General features: G+C 35.6%; 1 protein-coding gene across 1 annotated transcript; it reads left to right on the forward strand.

Moving 5' to 3' along the window:
- Positions 1-473: 473 nt before the first annotated feature.
- On the forward strand, positions 474-27,027 carry LOC144374384 (cytochrome P450 3A9-like). The gene is made up of 8 exons (XM_078037230.1): positions 474-638; positions 6,557-6,670; positions 6,934-7,022; positions 7,703-7,851; positions 21,574-21,734; positions 23,085-23,311; positions 25,673-25,835; positions 26,464-27,027. The coding sequence occupies exons 1-8, from the start codon at positions 474-476 to the stop codon at positions 26,557-26,559; spliced, it is 1,164 nt and encodes a 387-aa protein (XP_077893356.1). The 3' UTR covers positions 26,560-27,027.

The following is a 27,027-nucleotide window of genomic DNA, read 5'->3' on the forward strand; positions in this document are numbered from 1 at the left end:
AGTAGAAGACATTGCCCCAAAGAGATCTTTGACTTCTACCTTAAATCCACTTTTATGAGAGTTGGCATTCATAATGATGTGAAAATAGAAAATATAAACCTGGTGGTAACAATTGAAGTAAAGGGTGGTATTCAGGCATTTGTTGTATCTATTTTCCCTCCAGTGGCATTTTAAAATTAATAGAAATGTTTTAATTTTATTCTGTTCAATAGTGCAATTTTTTTGAGGTATGTTCCTCACGTTCCTTCTGAAGGTCAAAATAGGACCCTAGGGTTCTGTATTTGTGAAAACCAATCTGTTTAAAAATGACCCATCTTTTTTGAACAATTGAAGGAATATTAATCTAATACATACATCCATGTTGTAGATTGCACATATCTTTAAATATACCTTCCCAGCTGGTTATTCTTATTCAACAGTTTCCCCATATGCCAAGGTTCTTAATCTCTTACAGCAGATGAGTAAAAGAGAACATGGACGAGGGATGCAATAAAAGGCATCCAGATAGGAATTATGAAAAAGTGAGAGAATATTTCTCTCTGCTGAGGGAAGAAGGTCCAGAGTGGGGACAACCCCCACTGGAGGCCACTAGAGAGGCCAACGTGATGGTATCAAGTCATCTTCCTGAACTGACACCAGTGAGTGAAATGACCTAGAAGAAATTTAGGCTGAATTGCTCAGGAATTTTTAAGTTCATGTTTGGGGACTTATATCAGATATTCACTGTAGCATTTGGGAGCCTAGTGATGGAATTAGCTGCTCTGAGCTAAGTATTGTGACTTTTGGAGTCTCTCAGGGAATGTGAGAGAGGAGATGATTAGCAGATATGATTAGGGCCATTGGAGCTTTGTTGTTATTCATGGCCTACATGTTACCTGCCTGGCTTCATGGCTCCCATTCTTGATAAGTGACTCTTGAGCCACTATATACACACAGTCACAATCCCTTGATCTGGATTTCTCTTCCACTTTATAGATATGGGACCTATTCACATGTATATTTTAAAAAGCTGGGAATTCCTGGGCCAACGCCTCTTCCTTTTTTTGGGAACTGTTCTTAATTATCGCCAGGTGAGTATCATTTGAGCTCCCTGTTTTGCCTCTTATGGTTGCAAACATCTGCTTAGTTACATAAGTAGAAATTCAGCTCCATGAGAGAAGTTTCAAGATTTCTAAGCTTCAGAAACTGTGTGAGATCCCCATCCAAAGCACAGTGAGGTTTACCCTGGGGCTCTGTTTACAACTCCTCCTGGCCTCAGGTTCCCTTCTGTTGATGAGATCAGGACTCTGGCACATCCACATTGTAAGCTGTGGACTTTATGTTCAGCAAACTGTGAGCATTCTCAGAGGATTTTTATTTTTCTCAGTGCAGGTTATAGGAAGACACACTCAAATCTCTGGGATGCTTTATTTGTACAGTTAAAATATTACAAATAAAACTTAGCATGAGGAAGATTAATTGCTTAGTTTCTATGATGAAAACTCAGAGCCAGTGTCTAACTATCTGTGTCCTATGGGCAGAGAGGTAGCAACTTCCCTTTTCCAAGTTGAGCTACAACATAGGGCAAGTTAGCTTTTTATTTGCTCACTATGTCACTTACTTACTCAACAACAGGATTGTGATAACATAAATCTTTTAGGCTAGAAGAGGTTGCTGGTGTCCTTAAGTCCCTAATTTTACTAGAATTCTAGTTAAAACCTGAGATAAATTAAAATGATCCTCAATGAGGAGATAAAAGTTTATGCGTGGCCCTGGGAAACACTCACTTTCCTCACCCTGCGTTTCCTCATGTGCCCATGGAGGTGATAATTCAGAAGGTCCAAGTATTTATGAGACAACATAAGTAGAAGAAGAAATATTGCAGAAGAGAAGCATGTTGTATTCATAGACAAGGGAAATTGGTTGATTATGTATAATAGAGAAAATCCAAGTGACTTTACATATTTTATTTCAAACATTGCATATTTTCTCTTTTCTCCTCAGAAGCCTCTGAATAAGAGCTTCTCTCTAACCACCTGTTATAAACAAGAAGCCTGATTTCATGAGATTTGGGTCATTTAATGCAATGTCAGTACATTTGCAACAGTAATGTAATTTCATTTTGTTCTTCTTCCTAGGGTTTGTCTAATTTTGACACACAATGTTATAAAAAGTATGTAAAAACATGGGGGTGAGTATTCTGGAAATTTATCTTTGGTAGACTTGTTATGATGTGGTGCCCCAAAGCATGAGGACAACCTCAGCCCCGAGCTTTTGGATGCAACCCTCTGTGCTGCAAAGTCCTTAGAGGCTTGTTCTGCCAAAGGTTCTGCATCTCACCATGAATCTGGGTCTACAGTCTGACTTAGGTTGAGAATGTTGCATGTTTTGGCTTTTCTCCTGCTTTTGATGACCCAGAGTTTCCAGCCTTAGTTTGTGTCCAATGCCTGGCTATTCCTATCTTCCAGATTTTTCTTTCTTTTTGTCCCCTTTAGATGAATAAAATGTATTATTTGAGAATTGTTTTTTAAAATCATTGGCTTATAAATTTATGGCATAATCTATTTCCTCCATTGATTTCCTTTTAATTTAAAGACAAATTCTCTTATTTAAATTTTAGATTTAATGTATGCTTTTGAACAAAAGGCTGGGAGGTACTGGGAAGCAGATGGGAAACCATTTCTGCTCAGATTTTTTCATTTCCTTAACTTTCTTTCTTCTTTTATATTTTCATGATTATTGTTGCTCATATGCCATTTTTAAGTTTTCAGTGTTGACTTTTCAATAAAGCATTTCTTTCTCTTCTTCATCCATTTGATGTTGAGACCAGACATAGGATATAGTTCCACTAGTGAGTTTCCTGGTGAATTGATAGGGTTTATGTTGGAGGGTGCCTCAGCTAAGTAAAGCAACTATTCTCTTTTAGAGCTGGTGGGGGATTGGTGGGAGCCAAAGAAGACATGTAATAATTTTGCTCTCCACTAAAAATAGTGGTAGAAGACATTGACTCTTCTTCTTTATCTTCTCTCATCAATCCCCAGAAAGCCACAGGCCTGGCCAGAGTGTTCTGCTCAGTTGACATGGCCCAAGGACACAACATGTGATCCAAGGATACAACATGCTCCACTGGGTCTCCAAATCCCCCATTTTAGCTACCACTTGAAAAACTTAATAATTGTGAGAAGTTATTCAATTGTCTGCCTTCAATTTTTTTCACAAACCTATATTTGGCTATGTAAAAAGTTATGGAGACTATGGGCTGAGGCTGCAGCTCAGTGGCAGAGCACTTGCCTAGCACGTGTGAGGCACTGGGTTTGATCCTTAGCACCATATGAAAATAAACAAATAAAGGCATTCTGTCCACCAATAATTACAATAAATAATAAATAAATAAGTTATGGAAAATAGTGTAGGCAATACTATTGTATTCACTATCTAGATTTAACAAGTGTTCCAATGCTATTTCTAATTATGATCTCTTAGGTGGTGTATTTTGTCTCTTTCTACCTACTTTATCTACATTACCCTTTATGCTATGAAGACTGCAGTGTCTTCTGAGGTCAGAATCCTCAACTAGAACTTTATGTTGCTATGTATTGTAGGGCTAGGCAGGTAGAATAGGTAACATCAGGATCGAAGTCTGGATTTCTGCTGCAAAATCTGGCCTGTTAGATTTAATAAGCCCTATTTTTCTAACACAGCATATATGATGGTTGACAGCCTGTTTTGTTTATTATGGAGCCAAGCACTATCAAAACAGTGCTCATCAAAGAATTTTATTCTGTCTTCAGTAACCGGTGGGTAAGCATTCACTTTTCAACATTTTCACATTTAATTAGTTATATTTAAGTTTTAATGTATTCTTTTCAGTTATACATGACACTAGAATGTCTTTTGACATATTATACATACAATGTACAACTTCCCAAGCCTGTGTTTGGACATAATGTGAAGTTTCTCTAGTTGTGTATTCATATACGAAGATAGGAAAGTTGTGTGTGATTCATTCTACAGTATTTTCTATTCTCATCCCCTCACCCTTCCATTTGTTCCCCTTTGACTAATTCAAAGTAACATTTATTTATTTATTAACTGAATTTTTATCCTGAGATATTTATAGGTTCAGAGGTCATTCCTTGCCAAAAAAATTATCAGGCAGTTGCATGTATAATTTATTCTGTTTTACCCAATGATAATTTTTTACATGACTATAAATTTATTAAGTTCCTATTTCTATAGTAACAGGAAATTGATACAATCTAAGTTTTTATTTTTATTTTTCCTGTTTTTTGTGCCTATATGTATGAGTGTGCAGCTCTGTGCAAATGTATCACATGCCTACATTTGTGCAGTTTTAGATTGTGTTTTTAATGTGTTTTCACCAATTCTTCATTAACCTTAGAAAAGTGCCTGGTTTCTTGTGTGTTGACCACAGTGGTCAACGTTTGCACCTACAAATAGGGAAAATCCTATCTGTATGCTTTTTATTTGTTTGTTTTTCTTTTCCTCTGACATTAGCTGGGAATTCCAGTGTGAGATTGTATAAGAGCTATGAGAGTGAACATTTCTTTAGAAGGATATAGACTTTAATCTTCCAAAGTTTACCCCAATTTTAGATGAGGCTGATGTGTGTGTGTGGATTCCCATACAATCTCTATCTTCACTTTTTAAAAACTTTGGGGACTGGGTTTAGCTCAGTTGGTAGAGTGATTGCCTCAAAGACACAAAGTCTGGAGTTAAATTCTCAGCATCACAAAAAATTTTTTAAAATCTTTGATTAGTGTATGATAATTGTGGATGATAATAAGATTTGCTGCTATGTTTAATAATACATATATTTCACACTGCCCAAATCTAGCCTCTATTTACTTCCCAACATGTTCAAATCACTAATCTACACTCAGATGAATATTTTTACTTGTCTTTCTGTATGTGACTGAGCATACATTGTAGAATTATTCCTGATGCTTGGGAGAAAGCATTCAGTTTGCCACCAGTAAGTGTATGGTTAGCTGAAATGGATTTTTTGTAGAATCTCTTTGTCAAGTTGAAAAAACTTTCCTCTGTTTCTAATCTCCTAAATTTTACAGTGAATGAGTGTTGAAAGCATATATTTATTTTTGGGTGGGGTGGGACTGAAGATTGAACTCAGGGGCACTCAACCACTGAGCCACATCTTTGGTCCTATATTGCACTTTATTTAGAGACAGGGTCTCACTGAATTGCTTAGCACCTCACCATTGCCGAGGCTGGCTTTGAACTTGTGATCATCCTGTCCCAAACTCCCGAGCTGCTAGGATTACAGGCATGACCACTGTGCCTGGCTGGAAGCATACATTTTAGTACAAAAATATATTATATATGCTGGAACTAAATTTCAGGGGTTTTGCTTTGGTGGGCTAGCACCCAGGTGAAAAATAGAATTATCTTTCTTTCCCCCTCTTCCCTTGTAGAAAATATTGGAAGAAATTCCATTAATAACGTGTTTTTTTTCTGTATGTCTTTTATTTATTAGTTTTTCTTTTCTCTGACATTAGCTGAGAGTTTTATGTAGACAAAATATTTTATGTTTCAAATATTATTATTTTTAAAATTATCATATCTAAGCACCCCTTTATCAAGATGCTTATGTTGTAAATGCATGTAAAGACAGAACTGATCTTAGGTAACATATAGTTGACCAAGAACATCTGTTATCTGTCACCAACCCATTTCTCCTCTGCAATAGCCCTGGGGGTTGTACTAGGTCTTCTTAGGTCTTCTTCCTGTCTATTCCTCTGGAAAAATCTTTCAACCAAAGGAAATTTTACATTTAAACAAGGGTTGGAATATAAAGTCCAAAAATGATGTGAGGTACCTGGGTGTCTCTTCCAAACTCTTAGGTGGTTAGGCATTTGGAATAAATACTATTGAATGTCTGACATAGTAGGCAGTGGATGTTATAGTTAAAGCTTCATCCCAGGGCTTCACAAACTGATTTCCAGACCACTCATATATAATCAAATCAAGCCTTTATTCAGGCACACTGGTGGCAGCTGACCAGAACATAAAACTGTTCCCCTGATCAGCCCCAAACAATTGCAAGGGCATTTTTATAAGCCTGTTTAGGGCGTCTAGTCAGTGCAAGCAAGTCAGGAAACAGAAGTGGGACAGTGCAGTCAAGCAGAGGTAAGCCTAACCAATTAGAGTTAGCCCAGTCACCCCTGTTACAGAAACAGAGCCCAGTTACTCTAGTTACAGAAACAATACCCCATTAGGTAGTTCTGTGTTCTTAAAGGTTTCTATAGCAAAAGGAAAAGAACATCTTGTCCCAGTCATGACTTTTCTACTTGGCATGGTTGTTTTACAGTATGAAGTCATAAAACAAAATGGAGTCACATTTGCTCCTACTATCACATTTCCCACTGGTTTTAGTAGGTTTGATGTCAATCTTGCACATCATTAGGCTTAAGTCCAGGTGTTCTTTTTCTACTATCACACACTAAACATTTTTTAAATAAAGCTTGTTTAACAAACTTTTGCAACTGTGGAGACCTCCACATTTATGTAGACAAAATATCTTTTCCTTTGACTCCAGAGTTTTGGTCTAGTGGGATTTATGAAAAAAGCCATCACCATGTCTGGGGACGAACAGTGGAAGAGAATAAGAACACTGCTGTCTCCAACCTTCACTAGTGGAAAATTCAAGGAGGTAATAAAATAGGAAGGTTTTTCATTGGAAACTTAAAGGATTAATCTGGGTATGGGTAGAAAGTGAGAGAGATAGTAGTCCCTTTCAAATGGATAGTCCTCTGAATTTGAACTTCCTAAAAATGTTTTTTTGTCTTTATGTTTTAGAAGAGGTATAATGGGAATCATTATAAATGTCTCATATTTCTTCATTCTGGGAAAGCCATAGTGTTGGGGACTGAGTCTCCTCACTTAACTATGCATGATCTTTTGTTTTGTGCATAGATATTCCCCATCATTAACCAGTCTGGAGATGTGTTGGTGAATAACATGAGACTGGAATCAGAGAAGGGCAAGTTTATAAACTTGAAAGAGTAAGTAGCAGGGCAGTTCTGGCATTCCAAGCTCCACCAGGAGCCCCATCCAACTGCCTTCTGAATTCCAAATGTTGAGCTAGTGCAATGAGCAGACAAAAGCAAGTTTGGAGTCACAACTCCAACTGTTCATCCAAGAAGGAGCTTCTCCCAGGTGGAGACAGGGAAGCTGGGGAGAAAGGATCTCTCCTGTATCCACCAAGGTTTGTTTGGCTGCTATTTGTGACTTTGGATATACTAGAAGACAAAATACTGTCAAGGTCAAGGTCACCTTATTTGAGCCCTCTAGGAAGACTCAGTTATTCCACCCTTGTCCTGCTGAAGCTCAGTTTGAACAAAACTATCATCATTCACATTCTTTTTGTGCTACTGTAGTATGTCTGATTATGGATCTTATCCCTGTTTGGGTAAGCTTCTTGAGTTCAGAAGTGAGTCTACCTCACCTCACTGTGCCCATCACTCCTGGAACAAGGGCAGTACTCATTTGCAACTCATAAAGGCCTCATAGTAAGTGTGAAGGATCATGGAGTCATCTGAGAGTCCAGCAGATAACGGTGAGTGTGTGGCTCACTGCTTGTCTTGCCTGGGTATGTGAACTTACTCCTACTTTTTGCTGCATGTGTAGTGGAAGGATTGGGAAGAGCCACTGGTTTTAACTTTCCATGTCTTTCTCTATTCAGCATCTTTGGAGCCTATAGTATGGATGTGATCACAGCGACATCATTTGGAGTGAACATTGATTCTCTCAACAACCCACAAGATCCCTTTGTGGAGAAAGTCAAGAAGCTGTTAAAATTTCATTTCTTTGACCCTTTGCTTCTCTCAATAAGTATGTGGACTACCATGTTATTAGTTCCCTCTCTCTATTTAAATAAGATCATTATTGATACATAATTAACAATCTTTTAATTACCCCACTTAATTATACAATTAAATTGTTCAGTATGAAGATATACTCAACCATCACTAGTGACCATTTTTCAACTCAGAACCAGACTACCATTTCATTATAAACTCTGTATTCCTCAAGCCTAAGCAACCATGGATTTATTTTCTAACTATAGATTTGCTGATACTGTGAATTTTCTATTAACAAATCCTACAATATTTGTCTTTGCATGTCTGACTTCTTTCATTTATCATTGTATTTTCAAATTCTTTCATCCTGAAGCATGCGTGAGTACTTAATTTCCTTTTTAAAAAAATTATTTATTTATTTGTTCTAATGAATTATACATGACAGTAGAATGCATTCCACTACATAAAACACAAATGGAGCACAACTTTTCACTTTTTTGTACTTGTACATGAAGTAGATTCACACCATTTGTGTCATCATACATGTTCCTAGGGTAATGATGTCCATCTCATTCCACCATCACTACTACACCCATTGCCCCTCCATTTCCCTTGCCCTATCCAAAGTATCTCCATTCCTCGGATAACCCCCCCCCCATTATGGATCAGCATTCACTTATGAGAGAAAACATTCGACTTTTTGTGTTTTGGGATTGGCTTACTTCACTTAGCATGATATTCTCCAACTGTATTCATTTTTGTAAAAATTCCATGAATTTATTCTCTTTTAATGCTGAATAATATTCCATTGTGTATATGTACCACACTTTCCTTATCCATTCATCTGTTGATGGAAATCTAGGTTGGTTCTACAGTTTAGCTATTGTGAATTGAGCTGATATAAACATTAATGTGGCTGCATCACTGTATTATGCTGATTATTAGTTCTTTGGGTATAAACCAAGAAGTGGGATAGCTGGGTCAAATTGTGGTTCCACTCCAACTTCTCTGAGGAATCTCTATACTGCTTTCCAAAGTGGTTGCACCAATTTGCAGTCCCACTAGCAATGTAAATGCCTTTCCACTCACATTCACACCAACATATATTTCTGCTTGTATTCTTCATAACTGCCATTCTGACTGGAGTGAGATGAAATCTTAGAGTAGTTTTGATTTGCATTTCTCTAATTACTAGAGATATTGAACTTTTTTTATACATTTGTTGATCACTTGTGTTTCTTCTTCTGAGAAATGTTTGTTCAATTACTTAGCCCATTTTTTGATAGGGTTATTTGCTATTTTTTGTGTTAGATTTTTTGAGTTCTCTATATATCCTGGAGATTAGTGCTCTATATGATGTGCATGTTGTCAAAACTTGCTCCCATTCTTTAGGCTCTCTCTTCACCTTATTGATTGTTTCTTTTTTTTTTTTGATAAGAAGCTTTTCAGTTTGAATCCATCCCATTTATTGTTTATTGATTTTATTTCTTGCACTTTAAGAGTCTTGTTAAGGAAGTCAGAATCTAATCTGACATAATGAAAGTTTGGGGTACTTTTTATTCTATTAGGTGCAGGGTCTCTGGCCTAATTACTAGGTCCTTGATTCACTGTGAGTTAAGTTTTGTGCATGGTGAGAGGTAAAGACTTAATTTCACATTGCTACATATGGATTTTCAGTTTTCCCAGAACCATTTGTTGAAGAGGCTTTTTTCCCCAGTTAATGTTTTTGGCACCTTTGTCTAGTATGATATAACCACATTCATGTGGGTTTGTCTCTGTGTCTTCTATTCTGTACCATTGGTCAGCAAGTCTATTTTGGTGCAGATACCATGCTGGTTTTGTTTCTATAGTTCTGCTGTATAGTTTAAGATCTGGTATAGTGATGCTTCCTGCTTCACTTTCTTTTTAAGGATTGCTAGCTATTCTGGGTCTCATATTTTTCCAAATAAATTTTATGATTGCATTTTTATTTCTATGAAGAATGTCATTGGGATTTTAATAGGGATTACATTAAATCTGTATAACACTTTTGGTAGTATGGATTTGCCAGAATTTAATTGAGACTTTTTGCATCTATGTTCATTAAAGATATTGGTCTGAAATTTTCTCTTGTTGATGTGTCTTTGGCTTGTTTTGAAATCAGAGTGATTGAATGAGTTTGGAAAAGTTTCCTCTTTTGCTATTTCATGGAATAATTTAAGGAGTATTAGTTTTTGGTCTTCTTTGAAGGTCTTGTGAGAATCTGACTGGTAGAGCTTTTCTTTGTATGTAGGCTTTTGATGGTGTCTTCTATTTCCTTGCTTGAAATTGATCTAATTAACTTGTGTATATTACCTTGATTAAGTTTGGATAGATCATGACTCTAGAAATTTGTTGATGTCTTTGATATTTTCTATTTAACTGGAGTATAAATTTTTTTAAATAGTTTTTAATTATCTTCTATATTTCAGATGTGTCCATCATGATATTTCCTTTTTATCACAGATTTTAGTAATTTTCCTCTCTTTTTATTAGTGTGGCTAAGGGTTTATGAATTTTATTTATTTTTTTAAAGAACAAACTTTGTGTTTTGTCAAGTTTTTCAATTGTTTCTTTTGTTTCAGTTTCATTGATTTCAGCTCTGATTTTAATTATTTCCTGTCTTCTACTACTTTTAGTGTTGATTGTTATTTTTGGGGGAGCTTTGAGATGTAATTTTAGGTCCTTTATTTATCGACTTTTTATTCTTTAAAGAAATGAACTCCATGCAATGAACTTTCCTCTTAGTACGACCTTCATAGTATCACAGAGATTTTAAGATGTTGTATCAGTGGTCTCGTTTACCTCTAAGAATTTTTTTATCTCCTCTCTGATGTTTTCTGCTATCCCTTGATTATTCAGTAGCATATTATTTAGTCTCCAGGTGTTGGAGTAGCTTCTGTTTTTCATTTTATCATTAATTTCTAATTTCATTCCATTATAATCTGATGGCATGCAGGGTAGTGTCTCTATTTGTATTTGCTAAGAATTGTTTTGTGGCATAATATATGGTCTATTTTAGAGAAGGATCCATGTGCTGCTGAGAAGAAAGTGTATTCACTCATTGATGTATGAAATATTCTCTATATGTCTGTTAAATCTAAGATATTGATTGTATTATTGAATTCTATAGTTTCTTTGTTTAGCTTTTGTTTGGAAGATCTACCCCGTGGTGAATGTGTTGTGTTAAAGTCACCCAGTATTATTGTATTGTGGTCTATTTTACTCTTGAATTTGAGAAGAGTTTGATGAATGTAGATGGCTATTACATTTGGCATTTTCTTGTTATCCCATAATTCATTGTTTGGGGAATAAGTATTTATAATTGTTATTTCTTGTTGATGAATGCTTTTCTTAAGCAGTATAAAATATCCTTCTTTATTCCTTATAATTAACTTTGTCTTGATGTCTACTTTATTTGATATGAGGATAAAAACCTGTGCTTGTTTACACAGTACATGTGAGTAGTATATTTATTCCCAACCTTTCACCTTCAATTTGTGGATGTCTTTTCCTATGTGATAAGTCTCTTGAAGGTAGCATATTGTTGGTTTTTTAAAAAATCCAATCTGCCAGCCTATGTCTTTTGATTGATGAGTTTAGGCCATTAACATTCAGGGTTATTATTGAAGTGTGGTTTATATTTCCAGTCATTTTGCTTTATTTTTGGTTTTTAATTTGACTTGGTTTCTTTTTTGATTGGCTTTTCCTTTAGTGTACTTCCTCTCTTTGCTGATTTTCATTGTTGTTTTTTATTTTTTCTTCATGGAATATTTTGCTAAGGATGTTCTGTAGTCCAAGCTTTCTAGTTGTAAATTCTTTTAATTTTTGTTTATTATGGAAGTTTTTCACTTCATCATGAAATCTAAAGCTTAATTTTGCTGGATATAAGATTCTTGATTGGCATCCACCTTCTTTCAGAGTTTGGTATATATTATTCCAGGACCCTCTAGCTTTGAAGGTCTGGGTTTAGAAATCTGCAGAGATCTTAATTCATTTTCTCCTATATGTAATCTGATTCCTTTCTCTTGTGGCTTTTAAATTTCTTTCTTTATTCTGTATGATAGGCATTTTAATTGTTATGTGCCTTGGTGTAGAATCTGTTGTGATTTTGTACACTTGGTGTCTTGTAAGCCTTTTGTATTTGATTTTCTAATTCATTATTTAGGTATAGGAAATTTACTAATATTATTTCATTGAATAAATTGTTGATTTCTTTGTTTTGAAACTGTATGCCTTCCTCTATCAAAATAATTCTTACATTTGGACTTTTCATAATTCATGAATGTTCTACTCATGGTTTCTTACCATCTTCACTGTGTGGTCAACTTTACTTTCAAGATTATATATTTAGTCTTCATTGTCGGAGGTCCTATCTTTCAAGTGATCTAATCTGATGGTGATGATTTCTATGGAGTTTTTAATTTGCTTTATTGTTTTTTTTTATTTCAATGATTTCTTTTCCTTTTTTTGGTAGAATCTCTATCTCATTATTGAAGTAAACTTTTGCTTCCTGTATTTGGCTATGTAACTCTTTATTGAAATGACCTTTTGTTGCCTGTGTTTGCTTTCTTATATCATCCTTTAATTCACAGAACATTTTAATTACATACATCCTGAACTCTTTTTGGACATCTCTTCTGCTATGCTGGCCATTGGTTCTAGTAATGTATCTCGGTTTTTTGGGGGCACTTTCTTCCCTTGTTTTTTCATATTGTTTGCATGTCTTTCCCTTTATCAGTGCAGATCTAAGGTATTACAGTTTTTACCAATAGACTTATAGTATTCCTGCAGAATTCCATGACCTCTCCTTTAAAGAGGAGATCAATATTAACATATCCCCATGCAAACATTATGCAGGCTTAATTAAACCAAATAGCTTCTTTTGAGATGTTTACAGGTTTGTCACAATAGACAGAAATGGTGAGTTTGATTATTATTAACAATGTAAACAGTAGGTTGCAAAAAGATCTACAGTTTATAATGGTGGACAAAGAGAGAATGGGGGACTGATTTAGGATGAGATGTTAAGGAGGTAGGAAATGAGGATATAGAGTTATTAGATCTTAGGAAGCATAAAAGAGGAATCAAAAGATGTTGGCTAGTAGCAGGAGAAAAGAGACAAAGAGACTTTGAGGATATAGATAAGTGGGAAGGAGAGAAAGAGAGAGAGAGAGAAGAGAGAAGAGAGAGAATAGAGAACAACAAATAATTTTATTTGCTAATATTCTGTTGAGATTTTGCATCCATAATTATAAGATATATCAGTTTGTAGTTCTCCTGTATTATCTTTGTGTTAAGTCTTAAGATTAGGTTAACATGGGCATTTTAAGATCTTTTACAAGTGTTCACTGTATTCTATATTTATAAAATAATAAATATTTCTATGAATGTTTGTAAAGAGGTAAAGAATTAGTTCTTTTAATGTTTGGTAGAATTGTCCTTGGAACATCTGGACCTGAGCTTCACTTTGTAGAAAAGTTCCTAATTTAGTCTCATCACAGGATGTATGTCAATATATATTTTGCATTTCTTTTTGTGTCAGTTTCTGTTGTTTGTGTCTTTTTAGGAATTTTTCTATTTCATTTATGTAATTTGTATAATTGTTGTGTAATCTGATTGTTACAATATCTTTATAATTCTTTCTATGTTTATAATGTCAGTATTTCCCAAGTTTTCATTTTGAATGCTACTAACTGTAGCCTTTCTATTTCTAGGTCAGAGTAGCTATTATTTTGTGAATTTTGTTGGTTTTTTTTTTCAAAGAATTGCATTTGTTTTAATTAATTTATTCTATTGATTTTATTTTTTATTTGATTAGTTTTCACTTTGGTCCTTAATATTTTCTCTCTTCTGTTTCCTTTAAGTTTAATTTGCTTTTTCTTTCATGATTTATTATGTAAAGTTTGATCATTCATTTGCAATCTTTGTTTTTATTTAATAGATGAGAATTTATCTCTGAGCAATGATGGCTTTTTCTCCATTCCATATTATACCTTCTTTATTTCCTTTCAATACTTTATCTATTTCACGTTATATTTCTTCTTTCATCCAGTGTTTATTTAGGTGCATATTGATCAATTTGTCCATACTTTGAGTTTTTCAATTTTCTTTCTAATAATGCCTTCTGGATTCCTTATGTGGTGATTGAAGAAAACATGCTCTGTTGGTCCATCCTGACTGCTCTTTCTTGAAGAGCATGATTAACTGCAGCTTCAGACAAAAGCCTAGTTTTATCCAAAGCCACTCTATTCCAGTACAATAAGGGGAAAGGGGTCAGGGTTTTCATCTTGCTCCTTTGGTCACTCCAAAGAGGCATAAGGGGCCACTGATCTCACTGGTATAGTGGTGATCCTATATATGACATCTTCTTCCTCATCCAGTGGCCTGGAGCCCAATCAGTGGTCCAAATAGAAATAGTTCCTCTTTAGGAACTCCTGTGATTTCCACTTTTCCAATTGGTAGAGAAAATGTAATTGCTCCAGGTAAATTTTACATTTTTCACTGAAGTGTCCTTTGTTTTTTCTTTCCCCTGCAGTAATATTTTCATTCCTTACTCCAATTTATGAGAAAATGAATATCTCTCTGTTTCCAAAGCATGTCACAAATTTTTTAAAGAAAGCTATAAAGAGAATGAAAGAATGTCACCTTCAAAAGAAACAACAGGTAAAATCTGGTTGTGGTTACAGAGGTTCATTTTTGATAATTTATTTGCCTATGGGTGTATGACTTCCATACTTCTTTGTATATTTTTAAAAGGTAGATGAAGAACTCTTGGTTGGGAGTAGTAGAGGGTTTCATTTGGGGAGAATAAAGAATTTAGCATCTAGTAATTGAAAAACAAGAATGAATTAGAGAGGGAACTGAAATAGAGTAAGATATATTCCATGCTTTTATAATTATGTCAAAATGGACTCTACTCTCATATAACTGAAAAGAACTAATAAAAAAGACTTAAATAAATAAAATTATATTTTCCAAATACTGAAAAAATAATGAATCAGAGGGAAAGCATTTACAATTAAATAATGGGCGTGGAATTTAGTTTGTCAAGGCATAAATATTGCTGATAGAAAAAGTCCCAAATGCTCTAAAAAGGAGTCCTTGTATGTTGTTGACTAGAATGCACATTAGGACAGCCTTTATGGAAAACTATGAGGAGGGCCCTCAGAAATCAAATACAGACCCACCGTATGATCTAACAGTGTCACTACTAGGTTATAACCACAGGAAATGAAATCAGTATGTCAAAGAGAGATATGCATTCCCATGTTTATTGCAACACTACGTTAAAATTGTTCTTATTAATTTTTTTAATTGTTTTTTAATTTTTTTATTGGTTGTTCCCAACATTACAAAACTCTTGACATATCGTATTTCATACATTAGATTGAAGTGGGTTATGAACTCCCAATTTTACCCCAAATGCAAATTGCACAATCACGTTGAATACACATCCACAATTTTACATAATGCCCTATTAGTAATTGTTGTATTCTGCTACATTTTCTATCCCTTACTATCCCCCCTTCCCTTCCCTCACATGTTCTCTCTCTACCCCATCTACTTTAATAATTTCTCTTTTTGTTCATTTTCCCATTCCTTTCACAACCTCTTATATGTAATTTTGTATAGCAATGAGGGTCTCCCTTCATTTCCATGCAATTTCCCTTTTCTCTCCCTTTCCCTCCCATCTCATGTCTCTATTTAATGTTAATCTTTTCTTCCTGCTCTTCCTCCTTGCTCTGTTCATAGTTGTTCTCATTATATCAAAGAAGACATTTGGTATTTGTTTTTTATGGATTGGCTAGCTTCACTAAGCATAATCTGCTCTAGTGCCATCCATTTTTCTGCAAATTCCATGATTTTCTCATTTTTTAGTGCTGCGTAATATTCCATGGTGTATAAATGCCACGTTTTTTTTTATCCATTCATCTATTGAAAGGCATCTGGGTTGGTTCCACAGTCTAGCTATTGTGAGTTGTGCTGCTATGAACATAGATGTGGCAGTATCCCTGTAGCATGCTCTTTGAAGGTCTTCAGGGAATAGTTCCAGAAGGGCAATAGCAGGGTCAAATGGTGGTTCCATTCCCAGCTTTCCCAGGAATCTCCATACTGCTTTCCAAATTGGCCGCACCAATTTGCAGTCCCACCAGCAATGTACAAGTGTACCCTTTTCTCCACATCCTCGCCAGCACTTGTAGTTGTTTGACTTCATAGTGGCTGCCAATCTTACTGAAGTGAGATGGTATCTTAGGGTGGTTTTGATTTCCATTTCACTGACTGCTAGAGATGGTGAGCATTTTTTCATGTACTTGTTGATTGATTGTATATCTTGCTCTGAGAAGTATCTGTTCAGGTCCTTGGCCCATTTGTTGATTGGATTATTTGTTATTTATTGTCTAATTTTTTGAGTTCTTTGTATACTCTAGATATTAGGGCTCTATCTGAAGTGTGAGGAGTAAAAATTTGTTCCCAGGATGTAGGCTCCCTATTTACCTCTATTATTGTTTTTCTTGCTGAGAAAAAACTTTTCAGTTTAAGTAAGTCCCATTTGTTGATTCTTGTTTTTACTCTTGTGCTATGGGTGTCCTATTAAGGAATGTGGAGCCCAACCCCACAATATGTAGATCAGAACAAACTTTTTCTTGTATCAGATGCAGAGTCTCTGATTTGATATCAAGCTCCTTGATCCATTTTGAGTTAACTTTTGTGCATGGCGAGAGAAAGGGATTTAGTTTCATTTTGTTGCATATGGATTTCCAGTTTTCCCAACACCATTTGTTGAAGATGCTCTTCTTCCTCCATTGCATGCCTTTAGCCCCTTTATCAAATATAAGATAGTTGTAACTTTGTGGATTAGTCTCTGTGTCCTCTCTTCTATACCATTGGTCCACTCGCTTTTTTTGGTACCAGTACCATGCTGTTTTTTTCACTATTGCTCTGTAATATAGTTTGAAATCTAGTATTGCTATTCTGCCTGATTCACACTTCCTGCTTAGAATTGCTTTTGCTATTCTAGGTCTTTTATTTTTCCATATGAATTTCATGATTGCTTTATCTCTTTCTACAAGAAATGCCATTGGGATTTTTATTGGCATTGCATTAAACCTACAGAAAAGTTTTGCTAATATCACCATTTTGATAATGTTAGTTCTGCCTATCCATGAACAGGGTATATTTTTCCATCTTCTAAGATCTTTTCTACTTCTCTCTTTAGGGTTCTGTAGTTTTCATTGTATAAATCTTTCACCTCTTTTGTTAGGTTGATTCCCAAGTATTTTTTTTTTTTGAGGATATTGTGAATGGAGTGTTTTTCCTCATTTCCGTTTCAGAAGTTTTGTCGCTGATATACAGAAATGCCTTTGATTTATGAGTGTTGATTTTATATCCTGCCACTTTGCTGAATTCACTTTTTAGTTCTAGTAGTTTCTTTGTAGACCCTTTTGGGTCTTCTAGGTATAGAATCATGTCATCCACAAATAGTGATAATTTAAGTTCTTCTTTTCCTATTTTTATGCCTTTAATTTCTTTTGTCTGTCTGATTGCTCTGGCCAGTGTTTTGAGAACTATGTTTAACAGAAGTGGTAAGAGAGGGCATCCCTGTCTTGTTCCAGATTTTAGAGGGAATGCCTTCAATTTTTCTCCATTCAGAATGATGCTAGCCTGAGGCTTAGCATAGATTGCTTTTACAATATTGAGGTATGTTCTTGTTATCCCTAGTTTTTCTAGAGTTTTAAAAATAAAGGGATGCTGTACTTTGTTGAATGCTTTTTCCACATCTATTGAGATGATCATATGGTTCTTATTTTTAAGTCTATTGATGTGATGAATAACATTTATTGATTTCCGTATATTGAACCAGCCTTGCATCCCAGGGATGAATCCTACTTGATCATGGTGCACAATTTTTTTGATATGTTTTTTAATCCGATTCACCAGAATTTTATTGAGGATTTTTGCATCTAGGTTCATTAGAGATATTGGTCTGTAGTTTTCTTTCTTTGAGGTTTCTTTGTCTGGTTTCGAAATCAGGGTCATGTTGGCCTCATAGAATGAGTTTGGAAGAGCTCCCTCTTTTTCTATTTCCTGAAATAACTTGAAAAGCATTGGTATTAATTCTTCTTTAAATGTTTTGTGAAACTCCACTGTATATCCATCTGGTCCTAGGCTTTTCTTGGTTGGTAGTCTTTTGATTGCTTCTTTAATTTCATCCACTGATATTGGTCTGTTCAAATTGTGTGTATCCTCCTGACTCAGTCTGGGCAAATCATATGCCTTAAGAAATTTATCAATGTCTTCAGTATTTTCTATTTTATTGGAATATAGGTTTTCAAAATAATTTCTAATTGTCTTCTGTATTTCTGTAGCATCTGGTGTGATATTGCCTTTTTCATCCCTTATGTTAGTAATTTGAGTTCTCTCTCTTCTTCTCTTCGTTAGCATGGCTAAAGGTCTGTCGATCTTATTTATTTTTTCGAAGAACTGAATAGATTTTGAAATCATCCACCATTAGGAAATGATAAATGCAATTAAAATGTGTCTGAACTGACATAAACTTCAAACAGCATATACATATATCAAAGTAATCAGGTACCTGTTGATATGTATATTTTAATGTTTTAATATATCAGTTGAAATAATTTTTTTTAAATAGAGGGAAAATGTTTCATCATATCCCGTCTATTTAATAGGTAAAATTTCAACATAAAAGTTATTTTCCTGGTGATTTAATCTGATGAGATTTTATATAGTCAAAAATCATTGCATTTCCAAACCTTTAAAAACTCTCACTTTACATACTCTCCACAGAAGGCATCCTCAGGGTAGCTGGAACTTTCTGGCCCCTCATGGAGCAGGCATGGGGTTCTTTAGGTGAAGATTTTGTTTCATGTATGAAGCCTGACACAATAATGTGTGCATGCCAGGGAGCCAGGATGAACCCTCCAGGGGTCAGTACAAAATTCATAGCTTTAAGCATGGTGGGAGTTTTCAAGAAACTTGCCAAAAATCTGATGATGAGCTCTAACAATTGTAGGAGATTAATCTGTGGCATCTTTGGTGAAGAATTAAGGTAGTAAAACAAAATATTGAAGTCCAGGACTTCTCTCTAAGCAAACAAATGCAACAAGAGACAAAGCCAACCACTCTCTGGCCAGGAGGCTGTGTTCAGAATCCACAGGAGCTCACAAGTAGTGAGAGCAAAGGCCAGTAGCTATTGGACACCACAGCCAGTTTTCATTCAGGGAAATATCCTACTCTTCAAAGTTTGTAGATGGATGCTTTTCTTCACTGATGACTTAGGAAACTCCAGCTGGACTTCTGTACTTAAAGAATTCATAGTATCAGAAGGGAAGATAAGTTCTGCACTCTTAATGCCCTGCTATCTTTGAAATCTCTCTGTTTCTAGCATCGGGTGGATTTTCTTCAGCTTATGATAAATTCTCAGAATTCCAAAGATGTGGAGTCTCATAAAGGTAAACAAGGTTGCTATCTCATCTACTGATGGGGAAACTCAGAGGGAAAGATTGTTCTGGAAATGTACAGAAGATTTTCCAGGAAGAAGAGTATTTCTACCTAGTTGCAGAAAGTGCATGATTGGATGTCATATACAATAGCCTGAGGAACTTTCTAGAGAAGCACACCTAGAGCCATGTTCAAATGTTGAAGCTGATAAAAACAAGTATTTCTTTCACTAGCATGGTAGTTTTATTCAACTTATTTTCTTACTATTTTTATTTTGATGCTCAATTCTCCCATATTTGTCCACTGGAATCCCTTTCATGTAGGCTCCTGAGTCCTCTATTATTCTTGTCATCTTTTTTTATGATTGTTTTAAAAGTAGCTTCTGTTTATTCTGGCCATAGCAATATTGAACTGAAAACATAGAGGTTCTCCATGTAGTCTTGAATACACTGCTTCACTCCCCATATCTACCACCAGAGACTTATATTTACACAGTTCAGGAACCTGTATTGACACACTTCTAGCATTCACAGTCCACAGATTTTCTTAGGGTTTGCTCGTAGTCTTGTACATTTTATGACATGTAACCACATTATAGTAGGATATAGTGTATTCTGTGTCCTTTTCATTTATTTTGTAAGTATTTTCTTGCTTTCTGATTTAAGATATTCTAGGTTTCTGCGCTGTTTCTCATGACAGCTTTGTTTTTTGTTTTTGTTTTTGCAATTAATGAAATTTAGAAATCAAAATTTTTAATCATCTTGTGGATTTTTGCTTTTAGATACTCTCAGTAGGCAACATTATTAACATGAAATACTTCTACATGCAACAGAGGAAAGAAATATTTCTGTATCTACTCACATCCAGTGATATAAACTATTTTTCTCTCTCCTTCAATTTTTTTTTCTAATTTATTGCTTTTTTTCTGTAATGCACAAATACTTCCATTGCAGTTCTAATTCATGGTACCCAGTACTATGACAATCAACTGAATAAAGTCTTGAATGTTGACCAATTAATTCTAGAGATGAGGACTGGGCTTACTACAACCTGCCAGTATACATATTTTTTAAAAGATATTTTTATTTTTTAGTTATAAATGCACACAATACTTTTATTTTATTTTTATGTGGTGCTGAGGACCAGTACCTCACGTGTGCTAGGTGAGTGTTCTACCACGAAGCCACAACCCCAGCCCCAGTGTACATATTTTTAGGTTCACATGTACATATTATCTATTTATCTATCTATCTATCTATCTATCTATCTATCTATCTACTTATCTATCCATCCATCCATTCATCCATCTATCCTGTATGTATCTACCCAATTCTATTCAGCTTTTTGTGATGAAGTAAACAGTCTGTAGTTTAACTCTTCAATAAAATAACCACCAAACACATGTGCCTTCTTAGCACTTGACATGTGGCTAGTGCCACTGAGGAATTGTTTAAAATTTAAACATTCACGTGTGGCTAGTAGCTACGAATGCAAAAAGCCAAGCTCCAAACCTTGACTTTTTTTGGTGCAGGGGAGAGGGTTACCAGGAATTAAACTCAGGGACACTCAACCACTGAGCCTTATCCCCAGCCCTACTTTGTAGTTTATTTAGAGACAGGGGTCTAACTGAGTTGCTTAGCACCTCCCTGATGCTGAGGTTGGCTTTGAACTCATGATCCTTTTGCCTCAGCCTCCCACTGAGATTACCGGTGTGTGCCACTGCACCTGGCCTGAACCTTGACTTTATAGTCCTATTTCATGGGGTTCATACTCACTGGGATAAAAGATTTGGTAATTAAATGTTCTCATGACAACATAGAAAACCATCATCAATAAATCTGAACTCTGTAGACCTTTCAAACACTTGTTGTGTGTATTCTTTTTTTTAATCTTGAATTGCATGATTTGCACAGAGACCATGTTTATTTCAGGGCCTAGGTATCTAAAAGTCCATGTTGATCATACTGTGTATCTTAGATAGAAATGGTACCTCTTGCAATTACCTATCTTTGGTGGTGCTGAGAATGGCATAGTTAGTAGCCAAGTCCAAGAGTGTTATAGACCTCAGGAAAACAGGAATAAAAAAAAGTTTTTCTTTGTCTCCCCTATCAGAGAGACATGAAAGTGAAAACCACTCTGCGAGTGACTCTGAATTGCTTTTCCATGGTCCTACATAGTGATCTGTGGGGTTTAATGGGATTTTTCTTTATCTAAACTCTGATGTTGGGATTTGCTGAATTTACCTAAATTGTGTTTTCTCTTCTATTAGCCCTGTCTGATCTGGAGTTTGTGGCCCAGTCAATTATCTTAATTTTTGCTGGCTATGAGACCACTAGCAATGCTCTTTCCTTCATTTTGTATGAACTGGCCACCCATCTCGATGTCCAGACCAAACTGCAGCAGAAGATTGATTCGACTTTGCCCAATAAGGTGAGAAGATGTTATCTGGAGAGGGAGGAGGGGAGGCTGAGCCTCAACAAGACTGCCTCCTTTTCACTTCCTAGGAGGCTTTGTCAAAAATATAGTCACTGATTCTTTCCACCACCTCTATTTTTAAAGGATTTGAAGAGACAAATGAAGGAGAAAACAGTATTTTGGGGAAAATGCTATTCCCAAAACTACAAGGAATTTTTAAAAGAGTGTAGTTTCAGTTGTATCCATTACCAGTTACCATCATTACACCCAGGAAGTGTAAGCATGTGTCACTCAAGTGTCCAGATCATTGGCTCTGCTGAGCTGTGGCATGAGCTCCTGCCTGGTTGTCTGCTGAGTGAGCCTGGGCTTGATGGGCAGGACGAAAATGCTCTGCTCCACACATCTAGTAATGTATTTGAGAGAAGCAATTAGGGGATGAGTCAGGTTTTCTGACTCCTGAGCCAAATTCTTTACTTCTACTTTGTATCCTCTCCAATGACACACCAGGCATTAGTCACAAGTAGTACCAGCTGTCCTTACTCCTCTGCCTAAGTAGGGAGTCTATTGGATATGAAGACACCTGGTCTCTGGGGCTGGCATGGCTGGTTTGGAGTGAAGTGGGCACAAAGCCTCTTCTTCAGAGCTCACAATGAATCCCTGAAGAACAACCAGGAGACTGGTCCAGCAACAGAGGGTGGGGCTGAGAGTGGCTTCCTGCCCTCCTTAGAATGTACTCTGGAACTGAAATTGTGTGACATGGTGCCATCCAAACTTGGACTTCTTTTGGTGGTACTGGAATGGAACTTACCAGATTCTCCCAATATTTTTTCCATGATGTAGTGTTATCTTAAAGTTTCATACACACACACACACACACACACACACACACACACACACACACACACACATATATATATACTCAAAGCAGGATTATTCAAAAAAATTTATATATAATTGGTTATTTCCTCTTTTCTATTTTCGTGAAATAGGCATGTGACTTTTCTAGAGAAAGGTAACAGTGATTTTTACATATTTTCCCTCAGTGTAATTGTCATATTCTATTAGTTACTTTTCCTTGCATGAGGAAAAGTAGTACATGATGATGCTGAGGATATTATACACTGAATTTGGGATTGTCCCAAAGGTCTCTTATGTACAAAACTACTCTGCACTTCTCAACGAGCCATGGACATGGTTGTCAAATGGACATGATTGTTATTACAGTGCTTAGTCAATTGTAAGCATTACTCTCCTTCTATATTGTGTTATTCCTGGGACTTCCTAACACTTTAATAAAACTACGTAGATTGTGTTTAAAGTTAGTTCTAAACATAAATTTCCAAAAATCTCTTTTTTTCTCTTCAGGCACCTGCTACCTATGAAACTGTGATACAGATGAAGTATCTGGACATGGTGGTGAATGAAACTCTCAGGTTGTACCCAATTGCTGGCAGACTTGAGAGGATCTGTAAGAAAGATGTTGAAATCAATGGAGTGCCCATTAGGAAGGGGACAGTGGTGATGATATCAAGCTATGTTCTTCATCGAGACCCACAGCACTGGCCAGAGCCTGAGGAGTTCCGCCTTGAAAGGTACAGGACCTCTGGGAAAGGGAACCACCCTGGGCTAGGGTTGTCCAAGCATGTCCTTGTATTTCTTATCATAGATGACATATAGGTAGCTATGTAATTATTTTCATATATGTCTTTGTACTTTAAGCAGTTTTCCTGTTATAAATATAACACTTTCTTGCGAAATGATATGAATTTGTGACAAGGAACAAAACAAATACTATGTCTATTCACTATCCTAAATTCTTTTTTTAAAATTTTAAATTGATTTTTTAAAAAATAAATGACAACAAAATGCATTACAATTCTTAGTACACACACATAAAAACAATTTCTCATATCTCTGTTTGTATATAAAGTATGTTGACATCAATTAATGTCTTCATACCTGTACTTTGGATAATAATGTTCATCACATTCCATCATCCTTGCTAATCCCCTGCCCCTCCATTTCCTTTCCACCCCTCTGCTCTATCTAGAGTTTATCTATTCTTCCCATGCTTCCCCTCCCTACCCCACTACAAGTCAGCCTCCTTATATCAGAGAAAACATTCATCATTTGTTTTGTTTTTTGGGAACTGGCTAACTTAACTTAGCATTATCTTCTCCAACACCATCCATTTACCTGCAAATGCCATGATTTTATTCTCTTTTAATGTTGAGTAAAACTTCATTGTGTATATATGCCACATTTTTAATCCATTCATCTACTGAAGGGCATCTAGGTTGGCTCCACAGTTTAGCTATTGTGAATTGTGCTGCTATAAACACTGATGTGGCTATATCTCTGTAGCGTGCTGTTTTTAAGTCTTTTAGGTATAAACCAAGAAGAGGGATAGCTTGGTCAAATGGTGGTTCCATTCCCAGATTTCCAAGGAATTTCCATACTGCTTTCCATATTGGCTGCACCAATTTACAGTCCCACCAGCAATGTATGAGTGTACTTTTCCTCCCACATCCTTGCCAACACTTATTGTTGTTATCATAATAGCTGCCATTCTGACTGGAGTGAGATGATATCTTAGAATAGTTTTGATCTGCATTTCTCTAATTGCTAGAGATCATGAGCATTTTTTCATATATTTGTTGATTGATTGTATGTCATCTTTTTAGAAGTGTCTGTTAAGGTTATTGGCCCATTTATTGATTGAGTTATTTGTTTTTTTGGTGCTTTGCTTTTTAGTTCTTTATATACTCTAGAGATTGATGTTCTATCTAATGTGGTAGGGGTAAAAATTTGCTCCCAAGGTGTAGTCTCTTTATTCACCTCACAAAATGTTTCTTTTTCTGAGAAGAAAATTTTTAGTTTGTTAAATTCTTTAAATAACCATGAATTAATAATATGATCATGTTCTCATAAACATATTTCTATGTATAGATAGATATTTTTGCTAAACTAGATTGTATCATATTTTATTTTTGCTTGCACCTGATAATATATACATTCAACCTCTGCATGTATGATTTTTTTTGCGTGGTACCAGGAATTGAATTCATGAGTGGTCGAGCACTAAGCCACATCAGTAGCCCTATTTTGTATTTTATTATAGACAGGGTTTCACTGAGTTGTTTGGGGCCTCACTAAATTGCTGAAGCTGGCTTTTAACTTGGGATCCTGCTGTCTCCCAAGTTGCTGTGATTACAGGCATGTGCTGTGCTCAGCCTTATGTATGGTTTTTCCATCTATAATTTCAACTAACTTATAAACTTTTTTCTTGTCAGTTTCTCCTAAACAGTCTAAAAAAATAAGTATTTATATAGTATTTAAATATTATTACTTATTATAAGCAATCCAGAGATGATTTAAAATATATTTCAGGATGTGCATAGGCTATACATGTATTTCCCCATTATTTTTATAAGAGCCTTCAACACCCAGGATTTTGTTTATTCTGATGCTAAAATGAATTCTCCTCAGATATGGCACATTATTCTGTGTGTATGAGTGTGTGTGTGTGTATGTGTGTGTGTGTTTGTGTTTTCAAATTTTAAAGCATGTGCCATAACTGACATAACCACTATCTCATTTTATTTTATGTATTCACTCTTATACTCCTTAAATTTTATGTGTGTTTTGTTTTCTTTACTGTCTCAATTTACCATGATTTCCTTTGAAACAGCATTAATCTCATCTCAAAAAGACGGAAAGATCCTATAGGCTAAGGGGGAGAAAGGTGGAAAAACTTCTATAGGCTAAGTAATAGAAAGGTAGAAAAATTCCATAGCTTAACAATTCTCATAGCAAAGCCACAGCTGGATTTCAATGACCAGCCCAGAAATCATCTTTTACACCATTGCTTGAGAGTGTCAAAGGAACAAACTGAAATAAGTAACTGTTTAGGTTTTAATATTTTGCTTACTTCTCATCTATTGTGGGACAAGGTTCAGTAAGAATAACAAGGACAGCATCAATCCTTACGTGTACATGCCCTTTGGAAATGGACCCCGAAACTGCATCACCATGAGGTTTGCTCTCATGAACATAAAACTTGCTCTTGTCAAAGTAATGCAGAACTTCTCCTTCCAAACTTGTAAGGAAACACAGGTCAGTAGGTTTTCATATATACAATGTTTTATTTGAAGATGTTTTTCCAAACAGAGGGGGCCAAGTGACAGAAAACTATATGCTCATTCATCATTTAATTTTTAGATCTATAGTCCAGTGAGTCTCTTTTGCACGATCTTTGAGATTTAGAGTTCTACACCATGGGGGCTCTAAATCTATGGCTTTATGAAGACCAAAGTGTAAAAAACATATGGACTCAATGCAGACTAGTGTTCCATGTGTATGTGTGGACTGTGAACTTGAGCACAGTGTAAATTCAGCTCCAAGTCTCCTGGAGAGACCCTGTACACAGTCATGAGGTGTGGTTACCACAGGGTTCTGATGTTTGAGTGAAGCTCTCCTCACCAGAACTTACAGAACTTCCTTGTCTCAGGCCTTGTACAAGATAAATGTTTATGAAATAATTTTTCAGATAAGTGAATAATTTTACTATCCAATTATGACACACCTTAGAGAATGAGTAGGACGAATTCAAAGAACATGATACTAAAAGTAGTTTTTTTTGTTTGTGGAGCATTACTGGGCTTAATGTATCTTCTTGACTTTGTTGCTTTGGTTCCTGGTGTTTCATTCATTTCTTCTCTATGTGCTTGTCTATACATTACAGATTTCCCTGAAATTAGCCGATCAAGGAATACTTCAATCTGAAAAGCCAATTATTCTGAATTCTGTGTGCAGAGATTGGATAATAAGTGGAGCCTGAACTTCCCTAATGATTTGTGCATTGTTGTCCTCAGATCCTGGGACCCAGAACATCAGAGAACAAAAATGTATTTTGTGAAGAAAACTCAAAATGAAGATAGACTCTATATTCCTCAATTGATGAATGATAAGAGATGCTGGACCTTTGCTGACCTTGCTCAGGGTCTGTGCAAAGTATTATGTATTTTCTAATGAAAAGGAGGTGCCCACTTCAGTGCCACACATGAAGACTCACCCTTTCTGGGTCTAATGGGCTCTCTCCTCTCACTTCCAGTTATTACTGGCAGCTCCTCCTGAGCTCTAATTAGAGAATCAACAATTATCACCAAATTTTTCAATAATTTTTAATGAAAATGAAGGTGGTTGTGGTGGCTTTTGTAGTGACATTGATATAAGATGTGTTCTTTTAAACATGTTATGATAAGTTTTATAATGAGAAAGTCAATAAACATATCCTTATAGAAGTTTA

This window comes from Ictidomys tridecemlineatus, unplaced genomic scaffold (genome assembly GCF_052094955.1).
Source record: "Ictidomys tridecemlineatus isolate mIctTri1 unplaced genomic scaffold, mIctTri1.hap1 Scaffold_67, whole genome shotgun sequence".
Taxonomy (NCBI): Eukaryota; Metazoa; Chordata; class Mammalia; order Rodentia; family Sciuridae; genus Ictidomys; species Ictidomys tridecemlineatus.

Excerpts from the sequence above, each read along its gene's own strand:
- LOC144374384 (XM_078037230.1), top strand. The coding sequence starts at position 474 with ATGGACGAGGGATGCAATAAAAGGCATCCAGATAGGAATTATGAAAAA. Across the intron at positions 639-6,556 it reads ATCTTCCTGAACTGACACCA|AGTTTTGGTCTAGTGGGATT; the intron begins GTGAGTGAAATG and ends CTTTGACTCCAG. Across the intron at positions 21,735-23,084 it reads ATTCGACTTTGCCCAATAAG|GCACCTGCTACCTATGAAAC; the intron begins GTGAGAAGATGT and ends TTTTCTCTTCAG.